This window comes from Rissa tridactyla, chromosome 3 (assembly GCF_028500815.1).
Source record: "Rissa tridactyla isolate bRisTri1 chromosome 3, bRisTri1.patW.cur.20221130, whole genome shotgun sequence".
NCBI lineage: Eukaryota > Metazoa > Chordata > Aves > Charadriiformes > Laridae > Rissa > Rissa tridactyla.
The window spans coordinates 13,554,990-13,572,841 of NC_071468.1; the positions used below are offsets into that span (position 1 = coordinate 13,554,990).

General features: G+C 43.3%; 1 protein-coding gene across 8 annotated transcripts in view; it reads right to left on the reverse strand.

Annotated features, from left to right (window-relative positions):
- Positions 1–1,075: 1,075 nt before the first annotated feature.
- Positions 1,076–17,852, reverse strand: part of STON1 (stonin 1) — a 28,203-nt gene continuing 11,426 nt past the window's right edge. For 5 of the 8 annotated variants that reach the window (XM_054196737.1, XM_054196736.1, XM_054196738.1 and 2 more), the window contains exons 2-4: positions 15,108–17,101; positions 5,684–5,886; positions 1,076–5,322 (exon numbers count right to left, since the gene is read on the reverse strand). In XM_054196737.1, coding sequence (XP_054052712.1) covers positions 5,248–5,322; positions 5,684–5,886; positions 15,108–17,052 — 2,223 coding nt within the window. In that variant the 5' untranslated portion in view covers positions 17,053–17,101 and the 3' untranslated portion in view covers positions 1,076–5,247. The other 3 variants (XR_008465682.1, XM_054196743.1, XM_054196742.1) reach the window with 3 other exon arrangements.

The following is a 17,852-nucleotide window of genomic DNA, read 5'->3' on the forward strand; positions in this document are numbered from 1 at the left end:
TTGAATATGGAAATGGAAGTGAAAGTTCTATATCAAACAAAAAAGACCATCACAATGCAAGGTAATGCTAGATTGTACCTACCCACAACCAGAAATATCTAATCCCGCTGGGTTTTGTGGGATGGCAAAGCGAAATTTGAGCCGATGCTTTTTCTTTTATTTCTATCAGTAAGGCTTCGGCAGGGAGCGTGAACATCACTTACAATGTGTTGTGATTGTTACTGTGAAAAAATTACAGGTTGTTTTTACTAAGGGAAGAACAGGGATATAAAATAGCACATAGCAGGCATAGCACATATTAGGAAATTGTCCCAAAAATAAATGCTTTCATGTTTTCACTTGTATTCTAGCAATTTACCATCTCAGTTTTTTCAGGTACCTGAATCATATTGTTCACTGATACTTTTAAACATTGCAAACTGTTTAGGCTCTGGAAGGGGACTATACTTCTGCTTTCCATTTGCAGGTGCTCACTGAAGGACAGAATACCAATGAAGTGAAAATGGATGTTAACTGTGTTTCCCAGTGTTTCACAGAATAGCCGACTGGTTTGCTACAGAAACAACAGCATAGGACAAGTGACATTGTTATTATACACTTTAAGCTCATTCTTTGAATGCTGCCCAACAAACCTCTGCCTTATTCCCATATTTCCCCCCCCACCCCGAGGTTTCACCATTTCCCTAGTAACAGCTCATTTCAAGAACAGACTTTGAAATTTGTGAGAGTCTTAAACAGTTGTCGCTACATTATATTCAAATATTCCAGAGAGATCAGGGGAAGTACTCAATAGGAAAAGACACAGAATTCTTTGGCTTACTATTGTTATGCAAATAAGGCAGGAAAAGGGCCTGCCATAAATGACCATTAATGGAATATAGTGCGTCGTTCAGCTTTCTGCAATTAGCTTTATCTAAGACGAGGAGTGATCTCCCCCACTCACACACAGAGTAAAACTGCTCTTTCTAATAAGCTACAATACCTATTAATACGAGATCCACCAGTTAATTATAGTAAATGTAAAACAAGCTTGATAAATTTCTAGTAAAGGGACAAGAAACTGCTAGTTTGAAATACAACTTTATTTTTTTAATCAATATGCAATCTACAAAATGTTATTACAAGATTATCAGCATGATCTGTTTATACTTAGACTGACAAAAGACCCAAATAAAATTATATTTTCCATTAAGAATAACAGAACTGCTTCAGAGTTATCAAAATTATAGCTAAGAACTACTAACTGCAGCAGTTAATTACTGTGTTTAGTCAACAAAAAGACAAATAAATGTAAAATAGGGTGTGGACACCAATACTGCAGCTAAGAAGTCCATCAAGTAAAAGAAATGCAACTAAAAGCAACACATGAAAACATGTTTTCAGGTGTACTTTTGGACAACTAATACGTAATTTGGGGGAAAAAAAGCAAGGAGCGTAAGGATGACAGCGGCTTGGCATCATGTTCAATGGAGTGCACCATCATCCTCATTTCTCGAGAGCTGCTACATAGGGGCAGCCGGATCATCGTTCCCCATCACTGCAAAGCTTCAGCTTTGACACCCCAATAACACCTCTTTTTCCTCTCTTTTGTGCTCTTTTCTGGTTAGAATAAGCAAGCATTTCAAGTTCCTTACTTACTAGCATCAAGAATCTTCTAGAGTGTTTTTTTTTCTGCCTATTATCACTTTTCCTTTCTTCTTCTTTTTTTGCCTTTCCTTTATTCTTAGAGACTTTGATGCAGATCCCATTTTGTCAGTTAAAAGGCTTCCATTGACTTCAATGGGTGTTTGAATCCAAAATTACATCAAGTACCATTTACCTACAGTAATACAAGTAGTATGAGAAAGATGAATGCAAAGATAAAGTTTGTCGGCTTCAGCAAATACACCACTTTGTAAATAAGGCAAACACACCGTGAAAATAGGTGTTCTCATTGATTTCTGTTTAAAATACAAAACATCCCAAACCCTGCTGGTCCTTTGTGAAGGAAACATAGATAATATCTAAGTACTGCCCTGTAGTAAATGTTGGCAAAGTGTCAGCATCTTAAGTGACCCAAACAAACAGTTGGAAGCATTTCAGTGACTGCAGGCTTTAGCTGTGGGCAAGAAGAGATCAGATACGCGTGAAACCTGGTTCCTCATCCGATGCCAATGTACATCATGGGTTATTTAAAGCTCCAGTCCTCCTGCTAGCCGGACAATGAGCATCACAACAGCTTACAGCAAGTGTTCCTTGCCTCCATTCCCCTCCCAAAATACGGTTAGACTACTTACGGCCCAGATTTCTAAAGAATCAAAACCAGTGTGTTTACTCACTATCGCCTCCTGTAGCCTTCACAGGAAATGTTAGCAAACGAGTCTTAAACATTGAGAATATTTGTTCAGTAGGTTATACTCAAAAGGACATCAGACAATGCCGAAGAAATATTACAATGGGGAAGTCAGGGTGTTTCTGCTTTGGCATGTTGCAACAGAGGTTAGAATTTGATGGGGGGGGGGACGAAGTCAGACAACCCAAACTTTCTTTCATTAAACTGCAGCCTGTTTTTAAATATTCTGCCAGCAAAGCATACAACCATCAGTTTGAGACTGAAGAGGGTAATTATTCAGCCTTAGGCTGCACTAATTGTCAGGTTTTAACTGAAAGCCATGCATTGAACAGAGTAACTTTCTTTCAGTGTGGCAATATTTCTGTGGAGTGAATTGCCTGTGATCCTGATCCAATTCCGATTAAAGTTAATAGCGAGTCTTGCAGCCCTCAGATGGAAATCCAAGAGTCTGCGACACAGATAAAGCCGTAGCTTGACCTTTCTACGCTAACGAGTTCAGTAAGGCTGAATGATCATTTGCACCATACCACATAAAATACAGGCTCACTAGCAGGGAAGACAACTTGTAATGTGGCTGTTCATCACTTAGGCCATTCAAAACAATAAGGGGCCAACGCTACGTGGGCATCTTAAACACATACCAAGATACAGCAGACACCTGGGAGAAGAAAAGCAGCCCTTGCTCCTGCAGGACCTGTAACACCAGCAGGTACCAAATACCCAGGAAACGAGTGCTGCGAATGATGATCCTAAGGCAAAAGAGTCCCAGAACAGCCTAGTTGTCCCCTTAAAAACAGAAAAATAGGGGCCAGCTGGGCAAGACAGGCTGTGGACAATAACCACTGCTAACAGATTTACTGAATTAACGTCAGTCAAAACAAGTCAGCCTCAGCCAAAGGTTAGTGCAGGTATCTGCAACACGTATTTTTCTTCCTCTACCTTACCAACCAAAGAGGTTAATAGGTTTCGTAGCTCTCGCATAACAATGGGCTTCAGCGAATTGCAGAGCTCTGACATGATGCGAAGTATAAATGCTTTGCCCTAGCGTACACTGTGCCCCTTAGTTCAGCTGAGAAGTACATAAACCAAAATTAAATATGAATAAAACAAACCAAACATGACTTGAAGGTGCTAATGGCTTCTCAAGTCAAAACATGGATGGAGGATGCGACAGCTGAGACATATATGGATCACTAACTACACTCGAATGCTTGCTTAGATTTATAATAATATAATCTTGCTAATAAAAAGGGATATATAGTGAATCCAAAATACCATAATGGTCTATCTGGGGCTTTGGCAATGCAATACCCATAAAAAACCTGCCCTCAGGACTTCCTAGAGAATCTGTTACCCATTTCATTCTCAGCTTCCAAATGGGGGAAAAGTTTATTGTGATGAACTACGTTCATATTGTGGCCTTCTGTTTCCTCAGACTGGTAATTTTCTCAGTGCGTATCCCACATACTTCTACTTTTGGGGAATAACATTTATCTGTACTTTTACACAGTGTTCACATAAACAGTTACAAGCTGTGACAAAATATAAAGTGAGACTTTGTGCATTACTATATTTCTGTTCTCCACTAATTTGACTGTGAAGTAAGGATAATTTTAGGAAAACTATAGCCAAAAAAAAAAAAAAAAGTATCAGGAGCACTTTTTTAATTTATCAGATTTTTTCAGAGCTGGAATTACAGCCTGCAGAAAATGACAAAGGGGATAATGGCCGAGGGGAAGCATTAAAACCTTTCCCTAAATGCCAATAATTTGTTGAAAACACCGTTAACGCATTGATACGGGATTATTAGCTCAAGCTGCCTGCTGAAGCGTCACAGCTTCACTTCTCTCGCGATGGTCCATTCCTGCATTGTTTCCCCAGAGAAAACGCCCTTAGAGCCTGCAGCATGAGAACATGTCCCTTCCCATGCATGGAAAGACTCCCTTAAAAGTTACCCAAAGAAAACAGCTCCTGCAGTTTCCAATCCACCATCTGGAACTTGCATCCCAAAGGAGACCCAGAGCAAACGGTAGCAACCAGCCCTTTCTTCAGTTTGTGGGGAAAACCCTCTGCTGGTGTAAATTCTCAAAGCTTCATCAAATGAAATGGGCCTGGACTGATTTATGCTTGCTGAGGATCTGCCCCTTGTCTCACTTGCTGCAGTAGTGAGTAAGATTTTTCTAATGCTGGCACAGAAATTTCAATCATATCTGCCATATGGTTTTTTTTGCCCAAGAGATTACTTTGAATGAACCTATAAAGTGCTGGGGAGGAAATGGGCGCAGCCACAGAAAAATGAAGGATGTTATTGCAGAGGAACTTTTCCCATTTTACCAATGAAATCACCCAGTTTCCAACTCATTAATCGAGGCTCTTGTCAAGAATAATATTACAACTTGTTCTGTTCACATATATCGAGGGGAGCAGAAACACGGGGGACTTCAGTTTTCAAACACCACTAAAAAATGTTATTGGCCCTGCTGGACCTTACACAGATGCTGGTCTGCACAAAAGCGCTCTGGCAGTTTTTATTGCTGAATATTATATATCCAAGTGACATGAACTCTTTGAGTAGTGCCATTAGGTTTCAATATAGAGTATGAGATCATTCCCAACTCATAGATACGCAACAGGAAAATAATATATTACAATCAGTCAATTAAGTGCTCACATCCTGCAGCTCTTTACGAGGAGACCTTACTCATACCAGTATTCCCATGACAGGAAGTTTACTTGAACGCAGGCCAGTCAAACCAGCACTGATTTGCAGAATCAAACCCAAAAGCACTATAAAAAGAAAAAAATTCAATGACCGTGTTTATCCTAAACTAGGTCACTGCGCTTCTTCTAACAATAGAATTTCCTATGTAAATTGATTCCTACTAATATCCTGTGACGGTGCCTCCTGTCCTCTTTTACTGCATTAGGCAGTTGCCAGCCTTATCTGGATCTTCTCCATCAAGCCTAATCCACTTCTTTTCAATTTCAACCTGTAGTTAGAAAACAAAAAAAGCCAGGTAGAATTAGCAAACAGTTGGGCACTGAGTGTGAACTGCAGCAATGGCATGAATAAAAGCTTTGACTCAGAATCAAAACATTTCCAGACCCAATACATTTCGAAACCACTGCTCCCAAAAATAGCTCAACTGAGGAAAAACAATGCTGCATTTGCAGTTCTGTTTTTCAGCATCATCTTCGATCAGACAAGGAATTATTTTTTAATGATTCTTTTGCTAACAGTCATTACCACAAGTGCATGCAAGATACGTTTAGAATACAAAGCACATTTGCCTTGGAAATACTGTATGGGCGAGTGGGGAGGAAGAAGAGGAAGAAAAGCCCTAAAAATACCTGGCAATTGTAAAAAGCTTTCTGAACCACGTGCTTCTGGGGCTGCAGATCGCTCTCTATGCCCAGTGACTTGACTTCTGTTCCTGAGGCACAGGTATCATGAATGACGAACTGGACCGTAGCAAATGGATACCAGTCAGACGGGATCTCCTGGTCTGATCCGAGTTCCAGTTTGTAAGACAGGCTGTGTGGATGATCTGAACCTTGCGAAAGGAAAAAAAAACCCAAACCACACCGTCAGCTAATTATCTTTTTTTTTGTTTACAATGCAAGGTTAATCTGCTAGCAAGAAAGCACAGCTCTATCTTCTTAATGCAGAGCTGTTGCGATGATACAAGATTATTCTGTCCGCGATCGTTTGCTACTTGGGCAGAAGGTGGCCCCTTACTCATTTTTCATCTGCTTCAGCACACTTTCCACAATCACGGCAGTTTTACAAATTAATTGACACAAGATTTACCAGATCCTTCTAGCTTCTGATTGAGAGAAGAGTATTACAGGTTAGGGATTGGTTGCTAAATTCAGAATATTATGGAAAAATCTCTGTTTTCCCTTAAAAATAAATTTCTTACTCTTGTAGAAAAATAAAAACTGGAAGGCTCCAGCTTAGCCAAGGCAGAAGTGCCCTGTGTCCAACAGCCACGCTTTCCAGAGCTCTCTGCTGTAGGAATTTTACTGGAGTGTTTATTTCTTGTGTAACATCATTTATTACGGTATGTCTATGGCAGGAAGATAAAGACGCTGCTCATAGTCCTGCTCAAACAAGATATATCCCAGCTGCCAGATGAAGGGTACCTGCACTCCCTTTCCAGCTTGGTTTGTTATGGGAAAAGAACATACCCCATTTCTTCCAAACAAAAGTATTACTAAAGTAAATGTCATGTTATAAAGAGAGTCATGAAGGACTGCCTATGTAGTGCAGCATATTCTAAATTACTTTCATCCAGCCTTAGATCCTAGGGATCACTTGCTTTAGCGCTTCTTATATGTGGCGATGGTAAGGGAAAGCATTTCTTCTCCTCCTGGCACACAGGAACACCAGGGTGAAAAGCCTGCTTTCCAAAGAAGCCAAGGTCAACAGGCTCACTATGTGTGTGACAGCAGTATAATATAATACAATGAAATGAATCCTTTATATTGCAGCTGCCTCTCCAAATTCTTCGGGGCAGAAAGTAGTAATTCTGCGTTTCTCCTCCTCTCCAGCATTTTAAGCATCAGCATAGACAACTAACTACCATTTGGCTGCAGGCAGGAAAAAAAAAAAAAAAGGCAGAGAAAGGATTAGCTGTATTTTGTCAAAGGCAAGCCTGGCAGCGTATATTTGGTTTTCATCCATTACACTGAACAGCATCTCAAAGTTCAGGCAAAAATGTTGCGTTCTTTACATACTGGGTTTCTCCAATGGCAGGAATCAACTTCTATCAGAATGAAGGAAATACTGAAAATGGAGTTAACAGACACTGAGCTTTATCCATCCCATGGGAGAAATTGCTGTTAACACTCCACATCCACAGGCTCACAGGCTTTTCGTAAGGCAAAGATAAATAAAAAAGGTGCATCTCCATTGCTTCTGTGAGCCTTGGGCTGGCTGCATCCTCTGCTCCGTGCTGCAGGTTTGCCTGCCCAAGCCAGTTAGGATTTTAGGAGATAATTTACATTTGAGCAGTTCGATGGGCAGAGTTCTGTCACGCACTTCTCTGACTTCGCCAGAACAAAGTCTAATTCAATAAACCATCCTCCAGATTTCATTCCAAGTCCGGCATAAAGTCAATGGAGTCCCCAAAAATCAAGGCTTAAAAAGCATAAAATTCATGCTTGTCTTAACCATGCTCACTAAAACATTTAATGCTTTGTTTTCCTTTTGGCTAATTATACAACTAGTATAATTAATAATTCCCTCCCTCCTCCTTACTGTTACACTCAACAGCACAGTTAAAACTTGACTGCCTGGAAGAAAAGGTGAGGGAAAGGGAGAAAGGAATAGGAAGCGTCCTTTGGATTATCAGCCCCTAGACTTCATATGGGGAGGTCTCCAACTCTTTTTCTCCCCTCTTCTTTTTTCCATGTTTAATAACTACAACAATAATCGGTAGCTTAAAGAGCTGTTTGCCGATGGCAGGCATTCCTCTCTCTGTTCAATTGACCCCAAAGGCACACACACAGATCCACAGCAGCATTTACAGCCACCACTTTGGACAAGGGGTATGTCACTGGACAACTGGAGTCCTTCACCATCTGGAGTGTGTAGGTGGCTGATTTCCAAGCATCCCTTGCAGGCTTGCTTCCAGCAGTACATGGCACTCCATCCTTATCCTAAATGCTGCTTCTTTACATAACTGCTTGTAATGTTCAAAGAAAACCTGAACTGGATTTCAGAGAAAAATGCTATATACACACCAACTAGAGTCCTGCACCATGGAAGAGTATCAGCCACTGGCCACGAAGTCTCCCAGGCGTCTTTAAAGAATCGCGTATCACAGTGGAAGGCCAGCAACCGCTCCGCATGAAGAACTAGCTGCTTCTTTCTACCAAAGCACGGCTCTAACACATGCTCATAAGGAACTGGTTACAGAAACTGTAGAAGAACTCATAAACTCATCAACTGGAACTCATAAAAGCACAGGCAGATCCATAAAAGGGACTGGTAGGGATCACTGCAACTAATATGTAGGTCCTGAGTTTGGGGAATGAAGCTCCCCTAAATACACCCAGTACAATAGCAGCTTTAAGGTGAGTGGGGAGAGGTAGGTGCCCAACAATGGCAATCACCACATCCAGCACAGAGGGATGGAAAACAAACTGAGCAGGACAGGCTGGAGAGATCAGATGGAAAAACCTCACCCCTCCTTGCAGACTTTGCTGCCCACCTACCATACCCGTCAAGGCACAACGCTTTACAACCCACGCACACTTAAAAAATTACAAACAGCACCCAAACTATGGCCCAAGACTAAAAGCGGCAGCTTTTGTCACCTCCTTTTTATGTAATAGCCTACCATGTAGTTCGCTTGTGCATGAATCAGACTCAGGGTCACCCAGGCAGCTGCACGGTGAGGCAGGTACAGGGGTGCAGTGGGAGGCAGTGACCGCGATTTGTGCGAAATCAGTGCTACTGGCATGTCTCGCACCTCAAAGCACACTATAGGACAGAGTCCTTCAAGTCACTAAAGCACAAAGATACACAGTTTGCAAGCCCGTAAATGTCTTATTCAAGGGAGTGCAATGCCAGGGGCACACGGCGTATGGCAAAAGTCTTAGGACAATAATACAATACACAGAGACAGGTAAAAGTGTAGCATTAGGGACTTTATTACTGAAATAGAGGAGGGAACAAAGTCAGAAACAAGTATTACAACCACCTGCCAGCTCCTTGAGAAGGAAGATGGAGGAAGACTAAACGAGTGTGAGGAGATGGCGCTTCGTCACTGACGTACATAGTGACAGGCAGATCTGTATACCTCTGTGACGTGGGCCTTGTCCATGATCTGCTGCTGGTCATCTCTTGCTGTGTCCAAGCCCATTTCTCCTGTACTAACACTCTCTTGGTCCATGGTTCCTCTTCCAGACTGCCTGGACATGGCAGAACGATTCCCCTGTCGGAGTGAGCCTCTCCATCCCTGAACCTGCCATCATCCCAGCAACAGCTGTGGTGACAGCAACACCAGTGGTGGAGACCAGAAGCAGCACCCCATTCCAGAGCAAAACTGAGACGTCATCCCATCTATGGTACCACAACCCACCCAAGCTGTGCTCCTCTTGGCTCTCAGGACCTGCTCCACTCTCCAGTGGTGGTGCTGGGATGCAGCCTGGCAACACACTTACTTGACCTCTCTAGGTGACCCTGCTCTGGCAGGGGGGTTGGACTAGGTGATCTCCAGAGGTGCCTTCCAACCCTACGATTCTGTGACCTGGTCTTTGTGCTGTTTGTTGGGGTGGGATGTTCAGAGTGCACAATGTCAGCAACAAGTGAAGGGTCCTTCATAGCAGCAGTTGGCACACTAAGACAGCACTTCGTGCCCTGGCCAGTAAAGCAGTGAGCTCTGCCTCTGGGACTACGGTTGACCAAGGATCTGAGGAGAAAGGGTTTATCCAAGAGCAGTAGCTTCTTGTTTGGAGTCCATTTGTGGCAGTAGGAAAAGGGTGTAGATCTAAGGGCTTTTGGAGATCCAATCCAGCACCTTCTGTCATAGGAGGGAGATCTATGGAGAAACAAGCAGCAACAGGAATTGTGTGGAAAATGATTTTGTCTTCTGAGAAAGGGAATCCAGAAATAACCACTGCTTGGAATTTTTCTGGACAGGTATCTGATGGTAAATGTTGGATGGTAGATGTCCACTTAAGCCCAGGAATAAATAGACTGTTCCTCTTGACTTGCTGCTAAACGGTCCTGTGTTAGACATGCCACAGTTGTGGTTCAGTACCATATAGCACTTAAAAAAAAAATCTCTGGGTTTATATTCCAGCTAGCCCACACACTGAGGTGGTCTCAGCGTTGCGATCCGATAAGTTCTGGGGTCCTTTTTTTCCTCTAGGAGGTAATCTGCAAAGACAGAGATGATAGTTTTGGGATCTGGGTAACATTACTGCTCTGGGACCCCTCTGGAGCAGCCTCCACTGGACTTGTTTGCCTGCTCTCAAAACACAGGGTTCCCCGCAGCCCATCCTTCTCCTGTACCAACATCAATGTCAGAAGGAGGTTACTCACCACTTCCCTTGCGGAGAAGTTCCTCTGCCCACTGCTGGGCTATGGTAGGAGCGCGGAGCAACTTTTTCCCATTGGCTGTCAGACAACAAAGGGATCAACCAACACGTAAGAAGACAATAAGCAGTGCCTTAGTTTTCACCTAAAATTGGCCAGTCCTTGTCATCTCTGCTCCATGAAACTGTTGTTTCCCAGGCTTGGTATTACACTGGAGTTAGAAGAAGAAAGAGAGGCTGCATGTACAAAATCCTTTTGCAAAAAAACCCCTGTAATGCTGAATTACAAGATGCTGGCCAGAAAAGAGAAAAGGTAGCAATGTGGAAAGTCAAACTGGATGAAGCAGGCATGCTGTAAGTCTGTACAGTTGCCCAGTGGAAGCTAAGATGACATATTCAGATGTGAGCCCAGCCATCCAAAATGTGTCCCATCAGGCATCGTGGAGACATGACCATCTGGCCTGATGGAATCGAATCACTCCTGAATTAATTCCCCAGTTAATTTGTGGAGATTACTGAGCTTTTACTAGATAACTCAGGAGACAGAAGCCCCGGGGTTTAGGCATCTTGGCAACTTGTTAAGACTTTTGTGAATTCAGAGACCTAAGTCTTTCCTGTTTTACATCTGAAAATTTGGCTCTTAATTCCTAAAAATGTTCCAAATTCTTGCTCTCTTTCTCTGAAGAATAACAACAAAAAAGCCAAAACAAACAAACAAATCAGTAGAAGTATGAAACTAGATTCAAACTGTCATTTAGCATCATATAGCACTTCACAATCTAACTTTGCTGCATCTACTCACACTATTTATCCCTTTTTCACCTGTACGAGTAGCAGTCAAGCAACCTTGATCTGAGAAAGGTTCGTGAAGCCAAGCAATCTAAGCCAAAGAAATGTGCTCGTTATTTTAGTTAAGTAGTAATTCTTTTTTTGGCAAAATAGGTCCAGTTCTGGAAGTCTTTTGAAAATGAAAACATCAGCGATTACTAAGAAGGGATTTACATTAGGATTGTTAGAAGTTCATAACTCCTGCAGCTACGTCTAAATGGGTGCATTTATCCAACCTTCCGGAAGAAATGAACGGGAAATAGGGGAATGGGAAGGTGCCACTGCCAAGGAGCAGTTTGCAACGGTGCTGGTGCCAGGAGGCGGCTGGGCAGGGATGGAGCCCACCTAACAAAGTCGTGGCTTGGAGTTTCCACCTAGGCAGTTTATAAAGCAAAAAAGCGGCAGCTGACGGTTGCTGGGAGCCACATCACCTCCCACACGTGAGCCCATGCTCAGATGCCAAAGGCTGCCAGCAGCCACCGGCTCCCCTGGCTCCACTTCTCTGTGTTACTTAATCACTGCTTCCTCAGTGTGGCTCCAGGAAGCAGGAGAAAAGGAGAAATAATCAATGTGAAGAACTGTTGCTTTATACAACAGCCCAAGGATGGAGGTCTCCTCGCAGGAAATACCACAGGGCGCAAACTGACTCAGCAAGAGATTAGAACACTGTTTCAAAGCCTAGTCTCTCCCCAGCTCCCTGGGTGATACAGGTCATACAGGTTCTCCAGCGCAAAGACTGGCCCCAGTGCCGGGCTGAAATCATAAAATGTTCTACGTTTCCTTATACGATGCCCCGATTTCACAAATGTAGACTCAATCTGCAGAAATTTCATTGGATCAACTCTTCAAAGTCTACAACTTTTTCACCTTTTTTTTTTTTTTTTTTTTTTAAATAATGTTAACACTCGGGCTCCAAACTCTCCATTTATATCTTGGAATAAGCATAGGCAGCTTTTAAAAATCTGGGGTATGTCACAGCTCACACAGACTTCGCTTGGCCAGCACTCTTCTAATGAAGCACTTTAGTGGGACCCAGTGGATACTCACATATTTCGATGTCTATAAACAGAGTCACAATATAACTGCAGGCAATCTTTCCCTTTCTTCTTTTTTTGAAGAAGCCTTGGACAAAGGCTTTTTGAAAGCAAAAGCCTCGGCGTATTTTTCTCCCTGCAGTAAACGTATTATGAAAGTTTACATATTTCTATTAGTTTGACTGCCTCCAGATTTTTGGCACGCCTTGGGACAACTCTATTTTTAAACTCTTAACTGCACACAGAAAACTTGATAGAGATGTTTAAAATTTGACCAGGCAGTATTACTACCAAAATGTTTTTTTCAAACGCATGAATGTTTCAAGGATACAAACGATTTTGCAGATCTCAGCCAGAGGAACTATTCAAATGTCAAAAGTTTAAGCTACTGGCAGAAAATAATATAAAGCTGTAGAATGCCACAAAAAACAGTTCTCACTTTCAGATAATATAAATCTGAAGTTAATTGTGCACATCAAATCTTAAAGTGAATGAAATGCAGGGAATTAAAGACTTTGGAAGACTTCTAATCTTTAAAATTGCCTGGCTGGATTGCTGACTTGATTTTGCAGAAGCAAACCTACATTAAATAGCAAAGAATATTAAAAGCTACCCGAACAGTCAGTCCCGTAATCCTTGGCAAAACACACAGGTCACAGCAGCACGGTGCAAATCCTTGAAGCCTGGAGTGCAAGACACCCAAATCTACAGATTTTGAAGACCTGAAGAATCTTCTTCTGCCCACTGGTCCCCCTGCATCTCTCCATCAACTCCTCTGCCCTCCCTGTCCATTTTCTGGTCTCCCCAACCCCTCCCTTATCTTCCCCCTCGCTGTCCCCGTTTCTCTCCCCCCACCATTAATTCCCCCTTGTGTTATTCCGTCTGCTGATGCTGCGTCTCCTCTGCCCTCCCGCTGCCCATGGCCTGGCAGCCACCGGCATCCTCTCCAAGGAGAGCCTGAGATACCCAGGTAAGAAGCAGCATGGAAAAGGGAGGGCTCAGCCAACGCGGGAGGAACCATATGGCATTAGCCACAGGTCCAGGCCGACCACAGCTTCTCCCCAAGCAAAAGAAGGGGAAAACGGAGATGGCGTTAACACGACATCATTTCTGAATCTGACCACAGCGACGTTTGTGCTGTTCCTCCCGTGGTGCGCATCAGTAGAAGACGAAAGGCACAGTCGCTCGAGGTTTGAGTGACCTCATTGCCTAAGTAAAACCGGATCTGCACGCAAAAGGCACCAGTATTTCCACGCAGCATCATTAGTAAAAATACTAGCTCTCCTCTGCCTGCAGCCCTGCAATAATTTATACCCTCAGAACTGCCACATTCGAATATTGATGCAGGATGCTTCCAAAGGCTCTTTTAATACCAAAACCAATCTAGTTCATATATAGACTCGGGTAATATTCCCTTTTCATTTCATTTCAATTGCCTTAGTTTTTCTGTTGATCTGTTACTTCTGTCACTGAAAAAACAATCAGAAGTATTCAAATAACAAACTGTAAAAAAAAAAAAAAATCATAAATACCTAAACAACAGATGAGATCAAATATAATTCACAATTCGATAGAAATAATAAAAAAATATCCTCAGGAGTTTTTTTGCCTTTCTTCTTGTTTTTAATAGTTTTGAGTGAGAACTCTCGCCTGCAGCCACATCTAGCTATCAAAACACGAGAGTGGATATGTCAACTTAGTACTAGCACACCTGAAACAGGGACTTAAGAAACTTGTATCTTTTCTGGACATTTTAAAGAGGTAGTTAGTCCAGTCAGTTAGGATGCTACAAGACTAGGCCAATCCATTTGTTAATACTACACACACTTATCCCCTTCTTAAAAGTACAGATTTTACAGGTATTTTAGGCAAAATGCTTTAACAGATGCCCTTGTCTTACACAGATCCCCAAAGCCTCAAGAACACATAACGCATATCCAAGGAAAGGTTCAAGTGCCTTCACTCTACAGAACTTGAAGGAAAATAATATATTCCTCATGAATTTTTATGCCTTTAGGAAGGTACTATATAGGGCTATCAATCTCATAACTTGACTAAAACCTGGAATTTTAAAAGCATATATTTATTTTCTTTCCACCCCCAAATCACATTTTCTCCATTAAATTAAGGTAAATTAACTATTTTATTTAGCGGGAAATCAACAACTCCCATGTGCAGGACTATAAACTTAGCTGGTTTTATTGCTGCACGTTTTTAGTGAGGTACCACCACCGGGGAGGAGAAATAAAGTGGGAGGCATTATTTGTCAGTGCAGTTATTGCCGGGAACACGCAATCTCAATACACCAACCCATAAAGGAGGTAACAGACAGCAGCCTTTGCAAAAGCACGCTCAACTCGCTACTGCAAGTTTGACCACAATACCTTCTGGTTATGTATCATACCTACCGTTTCTTAAAGGATGCTTGAAAGCCAAGACGCAACAGTTACAACACCACTTTTTCTATTAACTGCATGACATTGGGTGGGCAAATCATTTCACCTACTGGTGTTTGCTTCCCATCCCACCATTGCTTAGATGGAATACGCAAAGCATAAACCCTTCCCTCTTTCTTACTGTAGATCTGAGGTTTACTCAGAATGAGGAGATCCACTTCCATGATACTGCACCCTTACAATTACTGACAACAATACATCCGCCTCCATCCAGTAAGTTGGGAAAGTCTGCCTTAGAAAAAAAAAAAAAAAGGCTATATTCTCCTTTTCCCAAAAGGTTACTCCAGCTTCTACCAATACCACCGCACAGATAAAAACCCAAACTATGGAAGCTGATGGAGGTACACAAGCATAAAACCAGTGAAGACATGCACCCAAGCCCATCGTTTTATAGCACAAATTATTTACTTGAGTTCTTATCTGGAAGCCTGTCTATCTTCCACACAACAGCCCTGTAGGCACTCTCGTATTTTGCTGTTCCAACCGAGACTTGTATTACAGGATCAGACTCAACCTCGTGTAAAGAGCCAAGGCACGCTCTCCTATTCATTTTTGCTTTTAGGGACTTCTGCCTTTGGAGGTTCATGGTCCAAAGTGCTTTGACCCACTGCGTGGGAACGGGAAAGCGTATCATAACATTTTCACAGTATTTCACAGTGGGTAAACGCGTTGGGATTGGAGCAGTTGAAGACATGTTTATAAAAGCCTGAAGTTCAACGTACGCCCCCTGAACCACTACCGCAGCCTTCACAGAGAAGGGAAGGTCTTGCCCATTGTACTGTGTCCTGAAACGCATCAGTTCCAGCCTACAGCCATCCAGGGGCGTAAACTTAATAATTCGCGATTGCTCAAATTCCTGCGCTTTGACGCAGTTATGGAAATGGCAATCGAGAATATCAATCCATTTCTTCTCCTCCTCCTTCTCGAAGTAACGCTCGTCCCTCTTCTGGAGCTCCAGGTCATTCAGGGTAAGAAAGCAGTCGGCACTTCCATTCACAAAACACAAGCAGTAAACGTGGGTGATGACGGCACTTTCTACGAGTTTTCCTTCAGCCTTAGTGACTTTGCCCCAAAAGTTATCCACTATTTCCAGAGCCATTTCTTGCTCTTCATAATTCCTCTTTTGTCTAGAAACAGTAGGAAGTTTCATAAGCTCTTCCTCAACTGTTACGAGGAAATCGGTGAAGTCGTTATAATCTGTGGTGCCCAGTTTTAACATCTGCTCAACCTCTGGCTCATGGATCACTTCTACTTTGGGATGATACCTCCTTTTCTCTGTGTAAGACACACACTCGATCTTCACAGTATGGATTTTTCCTGAGACATTATAGCTCTCTAATTTGGGTTCAGACAGCTTACAGTGTGGCTGCAGCTGGAATTCCTTGAAAGGTTTCTCCAGGCCCTTTTCATAATACATCTGCAATACCCCTCCGGCTAGGACGCTAAGGTAAATAGGGCCCCATTGCCGAGACGACATCATGTTCTTCTTTTCGGGAATCCTCAGCATGAACGGCCACCCGTCTGCTTTCCGGCTCCTGAAGAGGCTGCGTGGGACAGCAGGGGAGAGCGTGTGCCACGTGTGGGCGATGGAGATGGGCGAGCTTCCCGCGGCGTCGCAGCTACCAGCTTGCAGGTGTTCAAGCCTCTCGCAGATGTAGCTGAAGGAGCCCTGGTTAAGGCTTTTCTGATCGTGGCAAGTTTCTTTGTCTTTAGGATGACAGATGCTCCTGTCAAGGGCTTTGTCCTTCCTGTGCGTGCTAACGGTAGCTGGTGACGTGCTGAGTGAGTATCCTTCCTTCCAAAAGGGACTGGAAAAAGCACAGTCGTTCTGGAAGTACGGGAAGCGCCCCGGTGCCGACGACAACTCTCCTAACTCCTCGCAGCTTCCTGGCAGATTAGGGCTTCCTTCATCTGGTGATTTGGAGAGTGAAGTCTTAACCGCATGGTCATTAGGCGAGGTGTTCAATGGAAGGCTGCTCGGTTTCTGCGAGGTTAGGGATGAGCAAATCCCGGGTGACGGAAGAAGGTTAACGTTTGATGGCCATTCAGGGATGGGATAAAGGACGTGAATTCCAGGCTTTGGGATGCACGGACTTCCCGGGTAGTCTCTGGTAGGTGTAGTGAGTGGAGAGTTGCTGGGGGGTCCAGGACTCAGGTAGAAGTCGACTACAGGAGACGAGAGCGGAGTGCTGCCTGTAGAAGATGACCTACTTGAAGACTCATGCACACTAGACAGGTTGAGTTTAAGGCCATTTGCTTTACAACTACTCTGATTATCAACCGATTTCTGAGGCGACTGGAAGAGCGGCTCATCATCAAAGGTGACCCAATTTGCTGGATTTGTGGAGCACATCTTGTCGGAGGAACTTGAGGCACTTGCACACGTATCACCCACAAACCATCTATGAAGAAACAACAGACATGAACAGAAATAAATTCTCTTGAAAGACTAAACAAACCCAACCCTTATAAAAATCAAACCACAGAAAGCTCAAAATGTGCCTGCAGTTCACAAATCCAGTGTACTTTGTGTTTGATGCGTATAATCTGAGACAGTTGTGTAGGAACAGATGAACTACCCACAAATCCCTGCTGCTCTCCCAGGTTGGGGATTGAAGGGATACTTATGGGCTGTTCAGAGCATCCGATGTATGCAGCCTCTAGATCAGAGAGAGCAGTCCTGCCTGCATCACGCTTTCTGCTATACAGCTTATGCGTAGCTTGGAATATGGGCAGATATTTTCCATGTTAGGCACCTTCTCCAGTGGATCTCATCATGACGTTTCCCCTCCTTCCCCCCATTAAACAAAACAGCATTTTACTAAGAATGGTGCGGCTGTTTCCAAAACCAAAATTAATTAGGAGGGTGACAGGGGATTTCTTTTTGTTGTTGATGGAAAGATGTAGCAACTCAGTGCTGATGGTGAAGGTACACATACTACAGCCATCAGGGCAAAACCAGCCCACCAAGATAACACGTGCAACGAGCAGCCCGTTCCTGAGGTCTCTCCAAGGCAGAAGTTCTCCTCCTGCGATGGACACAGGCAACAGGGCAGTTGTGTGAGCATCCCCAGGTGAGAGGCAGCAGGGAGCGTGTTGTGGCCACCAGAACTGGTCTGCGACTCATCACCCGCTCCATGCCGCTATGTGAGG